This window comes from Notolepis coatsorum (genome assembly GCF_963971535.1).
Source record: "Notolepis coatsorum genome assembly, chromosome: 10".
Taxonomy (NCBI): domain Eukaryota; kingdom Metazoa; phylum Chordata; class Actinopteri; order Aulopiformes; family Paralepididae; genus Notolepis; species Notolepis coatsorum.
In genome coordinates, this window is record NC_140174.1 from 130,209,010 (window position 1) to 130,232,616 (window position 23,607).

At 43.5% G+C, this 23,607-nt stretch overlaps 1 protein-coding gene across 1 annotated transcript in view; it reads right to left on the minus strand.

Moving 5' to 3' along the window:
- Positions 1-23,607, minus strand: part of prf1.5 (perforin 1.5) — a 71,486-nt gene that overhangs the window by 23,023 nt on the left and 24,856 nt on the right. Inside the window, exon 3 of the mRNA XM_084322461.1 lies at positions 18,799-19,070. Coding sequence (XP_084178587.1) covers positions 18,799-19,070 — 272 coding nt within the window. The remainder of the gene's footprint in view (positions 1-18,798; positions 19,071-23,607) is intronic.

A 23,607-nucleotide genomic window follows, 5' to 3' on the forward strand; every position in this document is an offset into this window, starting at 1 on the left:
ATACTGACAAAGCCTTACTTGGTCATTTACTGTACAACTAGGTTAGGACATTTGTAGGGGCCAGTTTCGAATTACAGTCTCACGTAGGTGTTTTTTTTAGTGTTTTTGAAAGTGGGTAGTGATTCACATTCCTTTACCCCACAGCTTTAGGTAGGGCGTTCCACATTGATGTGGCATAATTGCGAAACGTGTTTAGTCCCTTGTTTGAGCCGAATCTGGGTTTTACATGATTTGTGGAGCTCCCTCTGGTGTTGTGATCGTGGTATTCACTGACCTTTGGGAAGTATTTTGACATTGGTCGCGTAGTGTATCTTGTAGACCAGGCCCATTGCAAGTTCCTGTACTCTGTCGTCTACTCTAAGCCATCCTATGTTGTCAAAGTGGGCAGGGGAGAGGTGGGTTCTAGGAGTCAGGTCAAGCAGTAGTCTGACTAGCTTGTTTTGAGATGTTTGTAATTTGTTTTTTAGTGCCTTTGAGGTGCTTTGGTACCATGAGGTGCAAGCATAGTCGTAGTACCCTTGAATGAGTGCTCCTGCTAGAGTCTTCAGGGTATTCTTGTTTACCAGAGAGGAGATCCGGTACAAGAATCGCATTTGTTGGTTGACTTTTTTTATTACATTGGATGCCATTTTGTCACAGGAAAGATTAGCCTCTAGGATGGAACCCAGGTAGGTAATTTCATCTTTCCTTGTGATAATATTGTCACCCACTGTAACCGAGAAGCCGTCGGTCTTGCTGAGTTTGTTATTTGAACCGAAGAGAATGGACTCTGTTTTGCCCATGTGTAATGATAGTTTGTTGTCGGCGAGCCATATGCAGATTTTGCCTAGTTCCGAGCTGAGGGCTTTTTCAACCTGTAACTTGTTCTTGTCAGAGACCAGCAGGGCTGAGTCGTCTGCAAACAGGAACAAGTTGCAGTCACAAGCTGACGACATGTCATTTGCATAAATTAGGAATAGTAGCGGCCCTAGTATGCTTCCTTGTGGAACACCACAGCTCACTGTGAGGGGGGGGGATAGGGTACCGTTTACCTCCACCATCTGTTCCCTCCCCTCCAGGTAGGATTGTATCCAGCTCACTGATAAACTATCAAAACCAATTGCCTTTAGCTTGTCAATCAGAATGGTGTGATTGACAGTGTCGAAGGCCTTTTGTAGGTCCAGCATGACCATGCCGCAGTATTTGCCCGCGTCCACCTCTTGTTTGATGTGGTCGTTCAAGTAGAGAAGGCATGTGTCAGTGGAGTGGGATGTTCTGAAGCCAGATTGGAATTTGTTGATTCGATTTTTTTCCGCGAGGTACTTTTCGATCTGTTCGTATACTATTTTTTCCATGACTTTCGAGATGGATGTAAGGATAGAAACAGGGCGGTAGTTGCCCGGGTCTAATTTGCTGCCCTTTTTGTGCAGGGGTGTTACTCTCGTAATTTTGAAGTCCTTGGGGACGTGTCCCTGTTTTATGGAGAGGTTTATTATGTGTGTGATGACTGGGGTGATGGCTGCTGCTGAGTCTCTGAGGAATTTGGAGGGGATGTTGTCATGGCCAGTGGCCTTGTTTGGTTCGAGGGCGCTCAGTTTTTTTAGTACCTCTTCTGTAGTTACCATTTCCAGTTTGAAGTCGTCTTTGTGGACGCCTAGGTTCTTGTAGTATGCTACTATGTGTTCTACCCCATACTGCCCTGAGTGGGAGGGTAGTTTGTTTACCAGTGTTGTGGCTATGTTTGTGAAGAAAGTGTTTAAGTAATTGGCTACATCCAGCTTGTCTGTGATGAGCGTGTTGTCCGTCTTTATGTTTATGTTTGAGAACCTGGTTTTAAGTTTTTTACTGCAGCCTAGTTGATTGTTGAGTAATTTCCAAAGTTCACATGGTTTATTTTTGTTTTCCTCGGTTTTGTCATTGATGAAATTTTTTTAATCATCGCCTACGGCCCCTCCGACCACCACCAACATTCATTCACATGCATACACATTCATACGAGGCAAGTAGGTTAAGTGTCTTGCCCAAGGACACAACGGCAGTGGGATGGACATGGGCTTGAGCGGGATTCGAACCACCAACCCTTCAATCATTGGACGACCCGCTCTACCCCTGAGCCACGCCGCCCCACACTATTACACTATTGCACACTATTACACTATTACACTATTACACACTATTACACAAAATTACACTATTACACACTATTACACTATTACACACTAGCACACTAGCACACTATTACACTATTACACTATTACACTAGCACACTATTACACACTATTACACACTATTACACTAGTACACTATTACACAATTACACTATTACACACTATTACACTATTACACACTATTACACTATTACACACTATTACACTATTACACACTATTACACTATTACACAATATTACACTATTACACACTATTACAGTATTACAGTATTACACACTATTACACACTATTACACACTAACACTATTACACTATTACACACTATTACACTATTACACACTATTACACAAAATGTGCACATTTTAGTTTTTCATTTTAGGTATTTTGTGGTACTTTGTGGTATATTTCCAGGCACTTTGGGGTATTTTGGGATATGTTGGGGTACTTTGGGGTATTTGGGGGTACTGTGGGGTATACTTTGGGGTATTTTGGGGTATTTTAGGGTACTTTGGGGTATTTTCTGGTACTTTGGGGTATTTTGGGGTATACTTTGGGGTATTTTGGGGTACTTTGGGGTATACTTTGGGGTACTTTGGGGTATTTTGGGGTATTTGGGGGTACTGTGGGGTATACTTTGGGGTATACTTTGGGGTACTTTGGGGTACTTTGGGGTATTTTAGGGTACTTTGGGGTATTTTGGGGTATACTTTGGGGTATTTTGGGGTACTTTGGGGTATACTTTGGGGTACTTTGGGGTATTTTGGGGTATTTTCTGGTATTTTGTGGTATACTTTGGGGTACTTTGTGGTATTTTGGGGTATTTTGGGGTACTTTGGGGTATTTTCGGGTATACTTTGGGGTATTTTCTGGTACTTTGGGGCGATTAGTAGGACCCTCTTAGTCGAATATAAAAAAAAAATTATAATATTATATATATATATATTAGGGATGCTCGATATTGGCTTTTTTACCGATACCGATATTCCGATATTGTCCAACTCTTAATTTCCGATACCGATATCAACCGATACCGATATATGCAGGGTTTCCCCCCCCCCCCCCCCCCCCCCCCAAAACGGAATAATTTCAGGTAACTAATCATTTCACTGGATATATATATAACAAATATTGTTATTGTTTTTTTTTTTTTTAAACCGATACGGATATTTTCCGATATCACATTTTACTGCCGATATCGGCCGATAATATCGGTCGGCCGATAATATCGGACATCCCTAATATATATATTTTGTATCATTCTTTCCAAAAGAAAAGAGGCCTAGAAGCGTGGCTAACGCTAATGGCACGCATACCAGAAGCTAACTGCCTACGAAAACACTATTACACTATTACACACTATTACACAAAATGTGCACATTTTAGTTTTTCATTTTATGTATTTTGTGGTACTTTGTGGTATATTTCCAGGCACTTTGGGGTATTTTGGGATATGTTGGGGTACTGTGGGGTATACTTTGGGGTACTTTGGGGTTATTTTGGGTATTTTAGGGTACTTTGGGGGTATTTTGCGGTATTTTCTGGTACTTTGGGGTATATTTGGGGTATTTTGGGGTATACTTTGGGGTACTTTGGGGTATACTTTGGGGTATACTTTGGGGTACTTTGGGGTATTTTGGGGTACTTTGGGGTATACTTTCGGGTATTTTGGGGTACTTTGGGGGTATTTTCTGGTATTTTGGGGTATACTTTGGGGTACTTTTGTGGTATTTTGGGGTATACTTTGGGGTATTTTGTGGTACTTTAGGGTATTTTCTGGTACTTTGGGGTGATTAGTAGGACCCGACTAAGAGGTTGGCTGGTCGACTACGGCTCCTTTCGACCGATTAGTCGACTAATAGGGGTCCGCCCTAATAGACATATACACTGGTAATTGGTAAAAGGTTTTTTGAATACCTTCTGGCTAAGGTAAGGTATATTCTATGTCTATTTTACCGAACCTGAAACATGTTTTTCTAACAATCACAGTTTTATGTTTTACCGGACGTAAAACATGCTCGACAAACACGATCACAGTTTTGAGTTAAAACGACCCCCCCCCCCCCCCTGATTTTTATATGTACATGTTATATACCTTTTATTTGGGAGTATTTGAGGGTTCAGGGAATCAACCAGAATGATTCGGGCCTATTACACTATTACACACTAGCACACTATTACACTATTACACTAGCACACTATTACACACTATTACACTAGCACACTATTACACTATTACACTATTACACACTATTACACTATTACACACTATTACACTATTACACACTATTACAGAATTACAGTATTACACACTATTACACACTATTACACACTATCACACTATTACACTATTACACACTATTACACTATTACACAAAATGTGCACATTTTAGTTTTTCATTTGAGGTATTTTGTGGTACTTTGTGGTATATTTCCAGGCACTTTGGGGTATTTTGGGATATGTTGGGGTATTTTGGGGTACTGTGGGGTATACTTTGGGGTACTTTGGGGTATTTTGGGGTATTTTCTGGTACTTTGGGGTATATTTGGGGTACTTCGGGGTATTTTAGGGTACTTTGGGGTATTTTGGGGTATACTTTGGGGTACTTTGGGGTATTTTGGGGTACTTTGGGGTATTTTGGGGTATACTTTGGGGTACTTTGTGGTATTTTGGGGTATTTTGGGGTACTTTCGGGTATACTTTGGGTTATTTTGGGGTATACTTTGGGGTATTTTCTGGTACTTTGGGGTGATTAGTAGGACCCTCTTAGTCGAATAAAAAAAATATATATATATATATATTTTGTATCATTCTATCCAAAAGAAAAGAGGCCTAGAAGCGTCGCTAACGCTAATGGCACGCATACCAGAAGTTAACTGCCTACGAAAACAGGCACAGAGGCACTGAAAGAGGATTTCACCCATCTAATGAACACACTAGTAAGTAAGTAAGTAAGTAAGTAAGTATTTATAAAGCACCTTTCATACATGTCATGTAGCTCAAAGTGCTGTACACAAACATAGGCATATATAACGATAAAAGCAATAAAGTCACAGTGATCAGTTAAGATCAATGTTTAAAATAAAAATAAAAAATTATAATAATAATAATAATAATAATAATAATAATAATAATAATAATAATAATAATAATAATAATAATAATAATAATAATAATAATAATAATAATAATAATAATAATAATAATAATAATAATAATAATAATAATAATAATAATAATAATAATAATAATAATAACGTAAAAATGAAAATAACGTAAAAATGAAAACATGAAAACAGTAATTTGCTTACCAGTTTGGGAGAACAGGTCCGCACAAACATGTCCGCTCAGTAGCAACCGGAAGTAGGAAATGCACTAAACCAATGCACTTGTACGGTAGGTAGCAATGTTAGCTCTTATAACGCTAGTGTAGTTACGTTTTTATTAGTGGTCAGAGTTGGGTCCATAGGACTTATCCAAGCCCCATGGATCCATCAGTGGCCGCGTATTGTGTGCGTATGTACCCGTTCCCTCATCTAAAGAGTTGGGTCCATAAGGCTTATCCAAGCCTTACGGATCCATCAGTGGTCGTGTATTGTGTGCGTATGTACCCGTTCCCTCATCTAAAGAGTTGGGTCCACAAGGCTTATCCTAGCCTCATGGATCCATCAGGTTTTTCCAAGCCATAACTATTTGTAAGCTAGACTGTATAGGTACGTTTTTAATTTTCCTTTAAAAATGTGTATGGAGCTGGCGTTTCTGATGTGTGTTGGTAGCGTGTTCCATAGTTTTGGGGCATAGTTGGCAAATGCCATACTTCCTATCCTCTTTTGGTTTCTGGGCGTGTCTAGTAAACCTGTAGTGGATGACCGTAGCGTTCTTGAGGGCAGATAACTAACTAGGGAATTTGCTATGTATTTTGGGCCTTGCTCATTAAGAGCTTTATATGTTAGGAAAAGGACCTTAAAATCAATTCTATGAGTTATTGGAAGCCAGTGCAGAGTGGCTAGGACTGGAGTGATATTCTCCTTGTATGAGTTAGTAATCGAGCTGCAGAGTTTTGGATAAGCTGAAGCTTCCCAATGGTTGCTTTGGGAAGACCAGTGAACAGTGCATTACAATAGTCAAGCCGACTTGATACAAAAGCATGAATCAGTGTCTCTGCATCCTTTTTATTTACGAAAGGTCTTACTTTCGCTATGTTTCTTAGGTGGAAGAATGACGTTTTCATGGCCTTATTTATATGAGACTTACAGGTCAGGTCTGAGTCCAAGATGACACCTAGGCTTGTAACCTCAGTCTTTACATAGGATGACAGACTCCCCAGGTTTTCACACAGCACTTCCCTTTTCGCTTTTGGGCCGATCAATAGGATTTAGGTCTTGCTTTCGTTTAATTTTAGGAAGTTATTGTTCATCCACTTGTTTATTGCTAACAGACAATTTGTAATGGACTGTATGGCTGTAGTGTTATTTGGTTCTGCGGAGATATATAGTTGTGTATCATCAGCATAACTATGGAAGCATACATTGTGGTCTCGAATGATGTCCCCGAGGGGCAGCATATATAGTGAGAAGAGTAATGGACCAGGGCAGCTTCCTTGTGCAACTCCAAAGCTGCTGTCATGTTCCTCGGATACATTGTCTCCAAGCTTAACATAGAACCTTCTCCCCTTAATGTATGTTATGAGCCAATTTAGTACATGATCGGAAAAGCCAACCAGTCTTTCAAGACGACTGATCAGGATATTATGGTCAATCGTATCGAACGCTGCACTAAGGTCCAATAGGACAAGAATTGAGACTTTGCCAGCATCGGAGTTTAGCCTGAGGTCGCTAACTATTTTAGTAAGGGCAGTTTCAGTGCTGTGATTTGTTCTGAAACCTGATTGTAATTCCTCCATGATGTTATTATCTTTGAGAAAGGAGTTTATTTGTACTGAGACTATCTTTTCTAATATCTTGCTGATAAATGGAAGGTTCGATATTGGCCTATAGCTTTTTAGTTCGTTTACATCTAAGTTTGTTTTCTTTAGTAGTGGTTTTACTACAGCCGTTTTAAATGCATCTGGAAAAGTGCCTGTTTGAAGCGACATATTTATGATTTCAAGGACATGATTTGAGACACTATCGAACACCCGCTTGAGAAATGCTGTTGGTATAGGATAGAGGCAGGAGGTGGCGGAATTACACTCAGAGACAATCTTACAGAGGTCAGGTAATGTAATACATGTGAATTCCCCCATAGTTATCTCAGGTGGGTTTCCACTCACAGCCAGATCTATATCAGAGGCAATGCTTGCTCTAATCAATGATATTTTTTCATTAAAGAAAACTGCGAACTCTTCACATTTTGTGGCTGATTGCTGCGGTATATGGGGGGGTGGCATGTTAATCAGCCGGTCGATGGTGGAAAAAAGTACCCTGGAGTTACCCATATTTTCTGAGATCATTTTGGAAAAATATTCCTTTCTCGCAAGTTGTATTGCCTTATTGTATGCGCCCATGGCGTCTTTGTATAAATTAAAGTGAGCTGTGAGTTTGAATTTCCTCCATTTTCGCTCGGCTATCCTACATTTTCTCTTGTTATCTTTAACATTGGTTTTATTTAACCATGGAGAGATTCTATCAGTTTTTACCTTTTTAACCTTCAGAGGGGCAACAGTATCTAACACTGTTGACAAGGTGCTGTGGAAGTTTTGCACTATCTGATTTAAGGAGGATTCACTGCATTGGTCATATGATTTCATCATACTAGAGAATGTTGCTTCAGCTCTAGCGTCCAGAAGCCTTCTGTGAACTAGGAATTCGCTTCTGGTCTTATGTAATATTAGGCTTGTACCATAGAACACACAATAATGGTCAGAAATTGGAATTTGTTTTACTGATACATTCTCAATGTTTAGCCCTGTTGTTATTAGTAGGTCCAGAGTGTTGCCATGTTGGTGGGTGGCCTCGTGAACATGTTGCATCAGTCCAAAACTGTCCAGTAGGTTCAGAAAATCGCAACCCCTGGGGTAATCCTTTTTGTTGATATGAATGTTTAGATCTCCATTAAGAATGATTCTATCATACCTGGTAATGCAGATCGATATGAGTTCTGAAAATTCCTGTATGAAGAGTGGCGAGTACCTTGGTGGTCGATACAATGTCACACATACTACTGGCATTTCTGTTTTCAATACAATAGCAAGGTATTCAAATGATAAAAATGTTCCCAGGTCAATATCACTGCACACAAATTGAGTGGAGATGATTGCTGCTATTCCGCCTCCCCTCCCACTCTGTCTGTTTGATTGATAGAATTTAAAATTGGAAGGGCAGGTCTCAATCAGTGTTGCTACACCAGTGATGTTGTCTAGCCATGTCTCTACTAAAAACATACAATGTACACCATGTTTTACTATGAGTTCATTTATCAGAAATTATTTTTGTTTCAGCGCTCTAAGGTTGAACAGTGCTATGCGAGGTTTGAGGCTGTGAATAACAACACCAGCCTACAAACCACGGCAATGGGGGGGGGGGGGGGGTCTGCTGATGGAGACTCAGTGTTCAGGGTAACAGAGCATGAGGTGAGACGGATCTTTAAAAAAGTGAATATCAGGAAGGCAGCAGGACCGGACGGCATCCCCGGCCGCGTCCTAAAAGTCTGTGCCGACCAACTGGCCCCGGTATTCACTGACATCTTCAACCTGTCCTTGGAACAGGCTGTCATCCCCACCTGTCTGAAGAAGTCCACCATCATCCCTGTACCCAAAAAATCTACGCCCGCTTGCCTCAACGACTACCGCCCTGTAGCCCTCACCTCCATAGCCATGAAGTGCTTTGAGAAGCTAGTGAAGGGCTACATCTGTTCCTCCCTCCCCATCAACCTGGACCCTCTGCAATTTGCATATAGCCCCAACAGGTCCACGGAGGACGCCATAGCCCATGTGCTGCACACAGCAGCATCACATCTGGACAAGAGGCAGGGGAACTATGTGAGAATGCTGTTCATCGACTACAGCTCAGCATTCAATACCATAGTCCCCTCCAAACTCATAGCCAAGCTCAGGGACCTGGGCTTGAACTATGACCTGTGCCAGTGGGTCTTGGACTTCCTGACGGGCAGACCCCAGGTGGTAAGAGCCGGCAACTGCACCTCCTCATCCATCACGCTCAACATAGGGGCCCCCCAGGGCTGTGTTCTGAGCCCCCTCCTCTACTCCCTGTACACACATGACTGCGTAGCACAGCGGAACAACAACACCATCATCAAATTTGCTGATGACACAGTAGTGGTGGGCCTGATCTCTGCCAACGACGAAAGGGCCTACCTGGAAGAGGTAGAGAACCTGTCACAGTGGTGTCAGGAGAACTGCCTCTCCCTGAACGTCAGCAAAACAAAAGAGATGATTGTGGACTTCAGGAGGTCGGGGGTCAAGGACTACAGCCCTCTCAGCATCGACGGGGCACCGGTTTAGAGAGTGAACAGTTTCAAGTACCTCGGAGCCCACATATCCGAGGACTTGACATGGACCACACACATTGACAGTGTTGTGAAGAAGGCACGACAACGCCTCTACTTCCTCAGGCGCCTAAGGAAGTTCCAAGTCAGTCAGAAGATCCTTAGGAACTTCTACTCATGTACAATAGAGAGCATCCTGACCGGCAACATCACCTCCTGGTTTGGGAATAGCACTGCACAAGACCGTAGCAGACTACAAAGAGTGACACGTTCAGCCGAACGCACAATTGGAGGGGGGCTTCCCACCCTCCAGAACATTTACATCAAGCGGTGCAAGGGGAAGGCTAAGAGAATTATTAAGGACTCGAGCCACCCGAACAACTGCCTCTTTGAACTGCTGCGGTCAGGCAAGCGATACCGGAGTCTTAAGGCGAGCACAGAAAGACTCAGAAGAAGCTTCTATCCCCAGGCCATCAGGCTGCTAAACGAACAATAATCGCTAAACGAACAATAATCACTATGCAACAACCATCAAATGCACACAGCACACACACCCACACGCACACACTCACTCAAACAAACAACACACTGCAGCACCCACTCTCCACACTTTAGATCACACAAACACACTTACACTTTATATTTATTGATAAAGGATTTGCACTACAACTCGTACACCTACTGTGAATTGTACCTAAATTGCACCTCGTCCCATTTCTCCATTTCTGCCTTGCACTATATAGTATTGTATATTAGTACACTGCACAGTATTGTATATTGTATGGTAACTACGTCTATTCTGCATCGAACATTGTACATATGTCTAAACTGAACACTGTGACCTTTTTTTTTACTTCTAATTTTACTATGTTTTTATTTCATACTTATCTTGTCTTGCACAGTCTCTGGAGCGCAACAGTAAGAAGCATTTTGTACAAAAGTATTCTGTACTTCTGTATGACAACTATTAAAGAAACTTGAAACTTGAAACTAGTTTTAGCTGTACGGGTTCTGTAGTGGGGCGTGAGACAGTCTGTGGTTGAACACCGATATTGATAAGGTTCGATTTACATATGGGACGTGATAATGAGTAATTGATTAGTCTTCTGGTGATCAGAATCGGGATGACACTCAACGTGTTTCTTTGTAGCTTAGGCTGCTTCTGTATATAGTCTACAGAGCTAGATATGGTTGGTTTTCAGGCCAGTGATGCTACACATTGTATGACGTTATGTATTAGCACATTTACCCCCGATATGTTTGGATGGATGCCATCGGGTCTGTAATGGTCTTTCCTGGACCAGAGCAGATCAAAGTTATTTATATAGCAAAGTCCTATAGTAGTACAGTAGGTCTGTAGCCACTGGTGCAACCAGAACAGACGGCTAAATCGCTCAGATCCACGACCTATGGATGGAATGGGGCCAGACACAATGCATATTTTGCCCAGGCTTTCAATAGTGAGTATTAGTGATTCAAAGTCAGATTGGAGTTTAGCGGATTGTCTAGCCATTACGTCATTTGCTCCGATATGAATGATAACGGTGTGGGCGGACGGATATCTGTCGATGATTTCGGGAGTACACTCTAGTAAGTCAGTAACTTTTAAACCGGAAAAACAATATGTAATGCCGTGTGGTATTTGCAAAAACCTGGTGATGGAATCTCCGATGAGTAGGATCTCTGGCTGTTCATGGATGCATTCCCCGTCGTAGATGGCCAGGTTTCTATGGTGAAAAGCCGCAGGAGTAGCGGCTGCATTGCTGACGGAGTTAGACGGTTGGTCGGGCAGCAGCGCCATGTGGAGGGGCTCGTTCACAGCGGCATTTCTATCGATAACACTCGCCGTTTGAATGATCGTACTGGCATGGGCTGCAGAGCACCGCAGGCGAGGACGTTTAAACTTTGGGGAGTCGGACCCATCGCGTGAGTCTGGGGAATTTGGCGATGCGAGAGCGGAGTTTAGCACTGTGAGTACTGTAGCGTGTAGCTGTAGCTATGGCAACAACAAGCTCCGATAGCTTAGGTCACGTCCAGTAAAAAGTCACATAAAACCAATAAATCCAACAGCATAAACGATAAGAGCAAAAGTCACTGTGATCAGTTAAGATCACTGGTTAAAAAATGGTAGAAAGAAAGAAAACAAAAACGTAGAAAGAAAACAGTCTAAAGTTTGAAAGTTTGGGAGGTCCGCAAAAACACGTCCGTTCAGCAGCAACCGGAAGTAGAAGTGACTAGACTAGACAAATATCAAGATGTATCCATCAGTGGACCAATTGCATGCTTTTGCAGAGGACAAGAAGCCTTCAGTCGACTCCTTCAGACATTAAGCACCCCCCACAGCCCAAATGGAATGATACAAAAAAAATATTATAATAATAAATAAATAAATATATATATATTATATATATTTTTTATTTTATTTAATTTTTGTCGACCAATTCGACTAACGTAAAATTTTGGCCAATCATAGTCGACCATCCAAATCCTTAGTCGGGGACAGCCCTAATGTCTATACACGTTTTGATGGGAAATATGCTTCGGCAACGGAATTTCGTGGCGATCGCTGTGAATCTGTGAATGTGTTGTGCTGAGCTGTATTTATGTATTTATTTTGACATGTTGTACTGTATTATGTATCCACCCTGGCCTGTACCGATCAAGAATACCACCAACCTGGTTGTGTGGCAATAAAGGAAACTTGAACTTGAGGATCTCTGTTCAAGCAGGAGGAGGAGCCCTTACCAAAAGAAAGGAAAACGTGTATCCACACCAAGCCATTCCAGTTCAAAGGTAGGCGATACTGCCACCTGGTGATATTCGATCGGCATTGCAATTCCAACGTAGGGAAAACGAGCCAGGGACGGCTAGAGTGATCCGGATGATGGTTTAGAATGGGGATCAGAGGAAAAAGATCAAAGGATAAAAACCAGAGTATGACGCTCAACCCGAGAAATGTCGGGTCTGGCACTGAAGAGTACAGTATGTAGGCAGTGCCGTCTGGGAGAAATGCAAGGCCCTGTGTGAGATTTAAACGCGAGCCCCCCCCCCTAAAGGTTAAAAATTCAAATTAAAATGATAAAAAAATTATTATTAATTAATAAAAAATTTAAAAATAATGTGTGCATACAGTCAACGTATTCTTAAATAATAGTGCTGCCCGAGGCTGGGCATACAGTCAACGTATTCTTAAATAATAGCGCTGCCCGAGGCTGGGCATATGATACAGTCAACGTATTCTTAAATAATAGCGCTGCCAGAGGCTTAGTGGCAATCAGTGATGCCGGTAACGCGTTACTAAGTAACGCGTTATTATAATCTGATTACTTTCCCCCGAAAATAGTAATCTAACGCGTTAATCTTTAAAAGCCAGTAATCTGATTGCAGTTACTTGTCCAAGTGGCTGTGCATTACTATTTCGTTACTATCTCATCATAAATTCATAATGCATGCGGAATGCAGTATTTTATTTCGTTTTCGACAGTCAAAAATACATTTTTGAGCTGTTTTTCTTATTTGGGAGTGACGTGGTGTGGCAGTGAAAGGGTTACACAAGAATGTGTCCTCGCGGCGTGACTGGACTCTCTGTCTGTGAGTGACTCTGCTTTGGCCCAATCACATTCCCCATCCACAGTCTGCGAATCAGAGGCAGAGTAGGGCGGGTCTTCACAGCACGTCATGTGACATATGCGCCAATCGTCTGACAGCAGGGCTTCGTTGCATTCGTCTGAGAATTCCACCCCAAAACGCTTGTCTAAACGAAGTGAAACCGCAAGAAGACTAGAGAGACATTTATAAAAACAATTTAATAGTTACAGTTGATATAATTGAATAGTTCAGCCTGCATTTGTTAGATGTGAATGGATACACTGGTTTTGTAAAACCACTGGCTGGCTGCTCTAATGCTCTCCCACAGTTCTTCAGGTGGGAGAACACGAGTGACAGAGAGAGGGGAGAGAGACACACACACACACACACACACACACACACACACACACACACACACACAAGCACAAGCACACGCACACACGCGCACACACATACACACAGAGAGGGAGAGAAGGGATTATATTATAATAATAATAATAATAATAATAATAATTATTATTATTATTATTATTATTATTATTATTATTATTATTATATTAGAGATGTAGGCTGTCTGGGTGGGGTTGGAGAGAAAGAGGCATGGGGTGAGAGAGAGAGAGAGAGAGAGAGAGGGGTGAGAGAGAGAGAGAGAGAGAGAGAGAGAGAGAGAGAGAGAGAGAGAAAAGCTCTTATTTGCCAGATTTACAGTTAATTTACATGTTAAAGAGAGACTGCTTGTATGTTTATAGAGAGACATTTATAAAAACAATTTAATAGTTACAGTTGATATAATTGAATAGTTCAGCCTGCATTTGTTAGATGTGAATGGATACACTGGTTTTGTAAAACCACTGGCTGGCTGCTCTAATGCTGTGAGCATCATAGACTGTTGCTTTACCATACTTGATGGTACAGAAGCTGAAGCACTAGTTTAACAATTTACGTTATGTGCAGAGAAACAAGTTAAAAACAATTTATGCACTTTCAATAAAGCGTTTAAAAAAAACTGTTGGGGGAACGACGACTTCGTAACCTAGTTACTTTCAAAGTAACTAAGTTACTCTGATAATCAAGTAATCAGTAAAGTAACTTGGATTACTTTTTAAAGGAGTAATCAGTAATCAGTAATCGGATTACTTTTACAAGTAATCTGTGGCATCACTGGTGGCAATGCACCTGTACAGTCGTACACCTGGCAGTAACAGGGAAAATGCTTAAAACACCCCTGGAACCTGATAAACAAGCTTAAAGCCAGGTACATTTTTCAAGCATGACATGCAGATTAGCAGTTTTGCCTTATTTGAATCGAACTCTATAAGCTTAGTACACACGTCACAAACTGCACGAGCACAGTGTGAAATGTTCCCAGAGAGCAACTTGTAAAGCTGCATGATGCAACACACCGAGAGAGAGAGAGAGAGAGAGAGCGTGCGAGAGAGCGAGAGCAAGAGAGAGAGAGCGAGAGAGCGAGAGAGAGAGAGAGAGCGCGAGAGAGAGGGAGAGAGGGCGAGAGAGAGAGAAAGAGAGAGAGAGAGAGAGATCCACAGCGGGAACAGAATAGATTGCATTAAAAACTCACCCTAACGCAGAATCAGGTCCAAGAGGAAGGAGACGACCGTGGAGATGACAAAGTTCACCAGTCCCATGATATTGTCCCCCCCGTTGGGATGAACTTGGGAGTCTGTTCCTAGTTTATCTGCCACACGTTAGCACTCCGCACTCGATAACGTAGCTGACGCTAGCTAGCTAGGTTAGCTAACGCTAGTTAGCTGTCCCTGCCTTTAGCTAAGCTACTAGCCGACATGGCTAGCCTGACTGAACGTTATAACACGCAACAACTTTCATCTTCAGTCCATCTGCCGAACCTCCTCTTCGTCTTGGTATAACCTAATCACTATACTTGGTATTGATAAGCTTACGGCACGCAGCGTTATTTCTTCTGCTCCGATGCTGCACATTTGGTTTTCAAAAGTAGGATGCTCTTGGCCAAGACATCCACTCGCTCCCGTGGATAGCGCCGAATAGACCCCGTACCTGTACCCCCTCCCCTCGTGGATAATACCGGTCTTCTTCACATCTCTCTACCGACTACCAGACTGACGCCAACCAGCTCCCCCTAGTGTTAGTCCTCCCACGATGCTTTGCACAAAAGTAAAGGGGTCATTGAATGAAACCAATAGTATATCTGCAGAGCCGCAGAGCACGGAACACTATTCTACAAACGTGTCTAATGTGAAATATATAAGCATGTAAGCAAAACTAGATTTTAGGTCTGTGATGGAAAGTGATTGTTAACACTTTAATCGCCATGGGTTAAATTCATAATTTACCATCCCTCGCCAGCTCTATTTGTCTATGGAGAAGTTCCCCTTCTTTGCAGGGCTATAACTTTTAAAATTCTATTGCTAAATTGCCATTATTATGGCCCATTCAATGTCCTATATGTATTGTTCAGGGTGTAGCAACGTTAAACTTTTTCATTCACATATTCATACTAAAATATGGTCTAAAGTATAAGTATGTTTTTATCGTTTTCTGCAGCTTTCTTCAGAACGTGATTTATAGCCCTAAATGCATTATATTGATGATCAAATACAGTTTGGTAGGAATCTGTGCGAGATAAAAAATTTCAAATGGACGTGCTTCTAGAAGTTTCTACGTATCATCTGATGATGACCGGATGGGCGGGGGATCGTTTATAATTCCGTGGGCAGCGTTAGATGATTCATCCAGAGTGGGTCATATGTTCATCAGAGCAGTTAGTAAAGAACACGTTAGAATATAACGCTGAATCTTACCGTGGCTTCCTCGCTGGCAGATGAGCGTGGAACAGAATTTTTTCTATTATGGGATGTAGAAATGCCCGATCCATTTCCAGGTTGTATAATAGTATATACGTCCAAATCATGTTGTTTTTTCGAGTTATTTGCACCGATCGATGTTCACTGTATCAAGACGGAGTCTCTCTAACGATAGCGAGTGGCCGGACCACATATGGATGAGCACTACCGGTTCAAAGGTTAATATCCGGTTGGCGATCTGCCGATCGGCCACCAGATGGCGCTCTTGAACCGCTAGAGAGTTGAGAGGAGATCAGCAGTGTGTCTCAGGGCTCCGGAAAGGAAATATGATTTCGATGACAGATTTTTGAAATATTGACATCAAAGACGAGTTACGGCGTCTTCGGCAGAATGAGCATGGCTCGGAATGACGTGAAAACTCGTTCACGGCAATCATCAAGTTTCAAGTTTCAAGTTTCTTTAATAGTTGTCATACAGAAGTACAGAATACTTTTATACAAAATGCTTCTTACTGTTACGCTCCAGAGACTGTGCAAGACAAGATAAGTATGAAATAAAATAACATAGTATAGCATGTAAATTAGAAGTAAAAAATGAGGTCACAGTGTTCAGTATAGACATATGTACAATGTTCGATGCATAATAGACGTAACTGAGTTACCATATAACAATATACTATGCAGTGTACTAATATACAATACTATATAGTGCAAAGCAGAAATGGGATGAGGTACAATTTAGGTACAATTTACAGTAGGTGTACGAGTTGTAGTGCAAATCCTTTATCAATAAATATAAAGTGTGTTTGTGTGATCTAAAGTGTGGAGAGTGGGTGCTGCAGTGTGTTGTTTGTTTAAGTGAGTGTGTGCGTGTGGGTGTGTGTGCTATGTGCAATTGATGGTTGTTGCATAGTGTTTATTGTTCGTTGAGCAGCCTGATGGCCTGGGGATAGAAGCTTCTTCTGAGTCTTTCTGTGCTCGCCTTAAAACTCCGGTATCGCTTGCCTGACCGCAGCAGTTCAAAGAGGCAGTTGTGCGGGTGGCTGGAGTCCTTGATGATTCTCTTCGCCTTCCCCCTGCACCGCTTGTTGTAAATGTTCTGGAGGGTGGGAAGCCCCCCTCCAATTGTGCGTTCGGCTGAACGTGTCACTCACTCTTTGTAGTCTGCTACGGTCTTGTGCAGTGCTATTCCCAAACCAGGAGGTGATGTTGCCAGTCAGGATGCTCTTTATTGTACATGAGTAGAAGTTTCTAAGGATCTTCTGACTGACTTGGAACTTCCTTAGGCGCCTGAGGAAGTAGAGGCGTTGTCGTGCCTTCTTCACAACACTGTCAATGTGTGTGGTCCATGTCAAGTCCTCGGATATGTGGGCTCCGAGGTACTTGAAACTGTTCACTCTCTCATAGTGTTAACATTCTATTTATTTTTTATTTAAAAAAATATAAAAACTTTTTTTCCCCTCTCTTCTCGCGAGGCCCCCCTTCTTCCGAGGCCCTGTGCGACCGCACTGCTTGCACGCCCCTAGCGGTGGCCCTGTATGTAGGGGAGAGTGGGGTAAGATGAGACGAATGTTTGGTGAACTCCATACTGAGCTGCGGGTGGTCGGTCAGCCTGTAGCTGAGATAACGAGACCAATCAAAACACAGTGTCATGTCATCTTAAAGAGTATGTTGGGGAGAGGGGGTAAGATGAGACAGTTTTTGCATAATATGACCTCATGAGACGGAAGTAATCATCTAGCCATATTTCAGGAGGATAAGACTGTATTTGCATTATAGGGGTAAGAAAAGATGACTTTAACCCCTTAAGCTCGACGGATTCAGCGCATTGAGTCGGAAACCTGCGCATATTGATGCAAGGAAATGCCGCAGCCAAAAGTGAGTGTAGTCTTTTGAAAGAAGAGACCCAGGGCTTTCGAATTTTGAAAAACTACACTACCTAGCTCATGCTCCGATTCAGATTCCTTTATTGTCACTTATTTCAGTACTTTACAGCAAGAAGAGTGAAATTCTATTTATTGTGGTCCCTCGGCCATAGCAGCTTCCAATAATAAAAATACAATAAATTTAGCATAGAATAAAATAAGATGACTAAAATAAAGATTACTATAATAGCTAGTATAAACAATAGTCCTGAACCCTGGCACACATTATATTAGCTAGTATAAACAATAGTCCGGACACCCCTGACACACATTATATGAGCTAGTATAAACAATAGTCCTGACCCCTGGCACAGATTTGATGTTATTCACTCGCTCCAATGTTGTGTCTTTACCCCCACATCAAGGTCACTTGCTGACTCCAGTTGGATTCCTATATGATCTAACTGTTTACTCTACTCCAGTAGACAGTATCTGCTTTTCACTCTTAATATTACTGTATATAATGTTTATATATACAGTGGGGGGCCAGGTCAATACCCTTAATAAAAGTATATTACTGTATATACTGTTTATATATACAGTACTAGGGAGCCAGGTGAATACCCTTAATAAAAGTATATTACTGTATATACTGTTTATATATACAGTAGGGAGCCAGGTGAATACCCTTAATACAAGGGTGTAGTGTAGCATCCCTAAATGGTGCTATAGTGCTCACATTTATCCTTACATTTGAACCGCTCACTCACACATTCACACACCGACGGCGGAGGCGACCATGCAAGGTGCCAACCTGCTCATTGGCAGCCATTAGGGGTTAAGTGTCTCTCTCAACTCGACACGCCGCCAACTGGAGGTGACGGAACCAAACCCGGGAACCCCCCGGATTACCAGACGACCGCTCTAACCTCCCGACCCACCTTCACCTCCTACCTGTAGTGGGTGCAGCTGATCTCGTGGATGGCAAAGGTGGCCTTGTCCACGCTGTGCTGTGAGCGGGCGAACTTGGCCATGTCCGAGCGGCTGCCCCCCAGCAGGGCCTTGCCCACGTTCTCCAGGCTGAGCCCCAGGCCCCAGTTGTTGTTGACCAGCGAGCTGGAGCTCCGCAGCAGGGAGTCCACGGAGTGATGGAGGGCGCTGGACAGCTGCTTACTGCAGCGGCTGAAGGTGCGCCAGTCTAACACCGCCGCCGGCAGCCTCTGGATCTGGAGAGACGGAGGAGTAGGAGGAGAGACGGAGGAGTAGGAGGAGACACGGAGGAGTAGGAGGAGAGACGGAGGAGTAGGAGGAGAGATGGAGGAGTAGGAGGAGAGTAGGAGGAGTAGGAGGAGAGTAGGAGGAGTAGGAGGAGAGATGGAGGAGAGACGAGGAGTAGGAGGAGAGATGGAGGAGTAGGAGGAGAGATGGAGTAGGAGGAGAGTAGGAGGAGTAGGAGGAGAGTAGGAGGAGTAGGAGGAGAGATGGAGGAGAGACGAGGAGTAGGAGGAGAGATGGAGGAGTAGGAGGAGAGATGGAGGAGTAGGAGGAGAGACGAGGAGTAGGAGGAGAGACGGAGGAGTAGGAGGAGAGATGGAGGAGAGACGAGGAGTAGGAGGAGAGATGGAGGAGTAGGAGGAGAGATGGAGGAGTAGGAGGAGAGATGGAGGAGTAGGAGGAGAGACGGAGGAGAAGGAGGAGAGACGGAGGAGAAGGAGGAGAGACGAAGGAGTAGGAGGAGAGACAGAGGAGTAGGAGGAGAGACGGAGGAGAAGGAGGAGAGACGGAGGAGTAGGAAGAGAGACGGAGGAGAAGGAGGAGAGACGGAGGAGTAGGAGGAGAGACGGAGGAGAAGGAGGAGAGACGGAGGAGTAGGAGGAGAGACGGAGGAGTAGGAGGAGAGACGGAGGAGTAGGAGGAGAGACGGAGGAGTAGGAGGAGAGATGGAGGAGTAGGAGGAGAGACGGAGGAGTAGGAGGAGAGATGGAGGAGTAGGAGGAGAGATGGAGGAGTAGGAGGAGAGACGGAGGAGTAGGAGGAGAGATGGAGGAGTAGGAGGAGTAGGAGGAGAGACGGAGGAGTAGGAGGAGAGACGGAGGAGTAGGAGGAGAGACGGAGGAGTAGGAGGAGAGATGGAGGAGTAGGAGGAGAGATGGAGGAGTAGGAGGAGAGATGGAGGAGAGATGGAGGAGTAGGAGGAGAGATGGAGGAATAGGGGGAGAGATGGAGGAGTTGGAGGAGAGACAGAGTAGGAGGAGAGATGGAGGAGTAGGAGGAGAGATGGAGGAGTAGGAGGAGAGATGGAGGAGTAGGAGGAGAGATGGAGGAGAGATGGAGGAGTAGGAGGAGAGATGGAGGAGTAGGAGGAGAGTAGGAGGAGTAGGAGGAGAGATGGAGGAGAGACGAGGAGTAGGAGGAGAGATGGAGGAGTAGGAGGAGAGTAGGAGGAGAGATGGAGGAGAGACGAGGAGTAGGAGGAGAGATGGAGGAGTAGGAGGAGAGATGGAGGAGTAGGAGGAGAGACGAGGAGTAGGAGGAGAGACGGAGGAGTAGGAGGAGAGATGGAGGAGTAGGAGGAGAGACGGAGGAGTAGGAGGAGAGATGGAGGAGTAGGAGGAGAGACGAGGAGTAGGAGGAGAGATGGAGGAGTAGGAGGAGAGACGGAGGAGTAGGAGGAGAGATGGAGGAGTAGGAGGAGAGACGGAGGAGTAGGAGGAGAGATGGAGGAGAGACGGACACTTAATTCTTTGACTGTTGTATTATAAGCCTGTGGCTAATTTTGATCATGCACAAAGAGGCCTAACCCTTAACCTATGTGGGGTATGCTTGATAGGTTGGTTGGAAATGCCATTTAGCTCTGTAGATAAAATATCCCTTTTTGGCCCATGTGTTTGATTGTTGACTTTTGTGCTTTGTAATTTGTATGTGTGTGTGCTCCTCTGGGGTGCAACTCTTTGTTTTGCCTGGTTTGTCTGTTCCCCACCCCCTACTGTCTCCTGCTCTCTTAGGCAGAGGTTACACCTTTCGTATCATCTTCGTATTGTTTTCTTATGCGTATCGCCGCGACGTCGTGCGCCTGAGTCACACTTTCATTTTTTTTTCGTTTTTGTCAGCCAAGCACACTGATGTAGTACACTGCCAAAGCAGTAGGTGGCAGTAGGTGGCAAACATGAAGGCAATTTCAACCAATCAGAACGAATGTGCCAATACACTTCCTGGTGGAAGCTCCAGCAAAGAAATGTCAATAAGGCAGGCGCCTATGCCGCGCCACCATCTTGCTTGCTCACTCAATGCAGCAATTCTTTTTTCAGCAAAGCCTAATAAAAGTGCAATAAACAAAACGGATACATTCACTGTGTGTTCTGCCTGTCATTTGTTGATGAAACAAAACTAACATCAACACAAGTGACCACCAAGAGCGGATAGTTTAGGCTAAAAAACGATCGGTAGCATTGTAGCATTGTTAGCTGCATGCTAACGTCAATGGAGTATGCCATTATAACAATATAGCATTGTGGCTAGAAGCTAACGTTAGCTCACGCTACTTAGCCAGCATCAAAACTGATGATATCGCGAGCTATCAGTAGTTAGATAACATTAGAGACAACGCTGTGTGTATTAAACAAAGGTGAATAGATGACTGGGCCATTTTGTTTAATGCTTCTTAAGTTGAAAGAGGAACTCTGAGCTAACAGGGTCTGAATCCTGATAGCTCACGTTAGCCCGCTGCTCATGCAATCGGTAATGCTAGCAGAATGAATGGATGTAAACTTTATTTAACATATTGCATATGGGTACAATACAATACGGCTCAATACAAACAATTGTTAAGGGAATGCAGACTGTTGTAGCTTGGACTGGGGTCATTATAACAATAACTTGACAACACATGGTAGCTGAAGCTATTTGGGACACGGAGCTCTGTCCCAAACACACACACTGTACACAGGAAGGGCACGCAGATGGTATCTACTGCGCATGGGCGTTTTCGCAACAACTGCTCCGTGCTGACTACACGCTGTATTCCTGGCGTTTTTTTTGCGTATCTCCAAACGCAAACACAATTTTGCGTTTCAGCCGTATCCACAAAAAAACGCCAAAAAACGCGTTTCTGTGTAGATAGGACATGATACGTCGTCAAAAACGTATAAAAAAACGCCAGGAATACACTAGTCTAACCTCAGCCTTAGACTGCTTCTTAGGGCCCTATGTTGCTGAGAGCAGAGGCAGGATGGTGGGGGGAATGGGTGAAGGGTAAAACTAATGGGGATTTTGATTTGAATTTGGGAAAAAGTATTATTGTTACATTTGGGATTTGGGTTAGCTTGTTTGTAAATAAAAATGTAATTTGGTAATAGGGTAGAACCCTTATCTTTAGGGGGAGGGTGTGACGACCCCCACTCTACCTGCAAATGGGGAGTCTTCTGACTCAAAGAGCATGGTGGAGTGGGTAGGTCGTTAACCCAATTACCCTCACCTGTGCAGTGCAGAGAGCTGCCTGCACACACAGTATATATGTTTCCCTTGTCTAACCCTTCTGTCTGCTTCTCCCATCTGCTTTCCCACTTCAGACACCACAGGTTGTATCAGCCACCAAGTGAACCATCTTGGGATCCTTATCTATTCTGATACATACCTATTTGTTTATGTTATTATGCTTTTGTGGTTTAATCAATTATTGTTTTTAGATAGGATTAAATAAATCATTGTTGTTAAATTGAACTCTCATGTGTTGACTTCCTTTATATGACAAACCTCTTCTGGTTCGTCATAGCTGCGGCGCTAGCTCGTTGTGTTCACTAGGCTAGGAAACGTTAGCTTGTTGCTATCAGTCGGGAGCGGCTGTTAGCTTAATGCTACACTGTTGAACGTTACTGTGAGTATAACATGCCTTAAACACTCTGACTACGACGTCATCTTTGACAGAGGATGTTAGTCGACCCTACACCGGGTGCCATGCCAGCGAGGACTTCGTCAACATGGAGAACAGCGGCTGGGTGGCGTAGCGGACATTACCCTTGTCACCAACGCAGGAGACGCCGGGTTCGACTCGGCTGTTCCGTTAACCAGTGTTGCAGTCCTCTCGGCCTGCGCTCAGGGTGGAGATAGGAGTCCTGACCGGACTTTAAACACTTCTTCTTTTCTTCCCTTCTAAATGTTTTGTAATAACAATGTTTTCCAAAACGTGTGTTGCTGCAATACATTGAGGATACGACGCGTGTTGTGTGTGAATTGTCTTGTTACTGGTATAGCTTCTCTCTACATAGAAAATCTGCATTGTTTTTTACATGTGTAAAAATGAACTGGTTAGTTGTGATGAGAACATGTGTGTTCATGTAACGTTTGTAACGTGGGTGAACTCACAACTAAGTTGGTTAATTAACCCAGTGCTTCTCAAACTTTTTCTGTCAGGCCCCCCTTTGGCGGACCAAAATATTTTGGGCCCCCCCCCCTCGCCCCAACAAAATAGTCATGAAATGGGCCATGTTTAAATTGATTGAAATAACACCAATATCGTGACCTTTCAAATTGACAACACCTTCCCTCGCGAGAGCCACCTTGCCTCGCTGTGAAACAGCACTGCAGAATGCTCAGCTCCCATCTCCTCACACAGCGCAGAGAACAGGCGCGCTTTCAGGGGTCGGGTTTTGATGAAATTTACCACGTTTATAACTTCTGTCAACCTCATTCAGCTCAGGGCTAAGCTGTCTTGACGCTAGCGCCTCTCTGTGAATTTACAGTGCGTCCATTGTGCGTTTGGCGAGA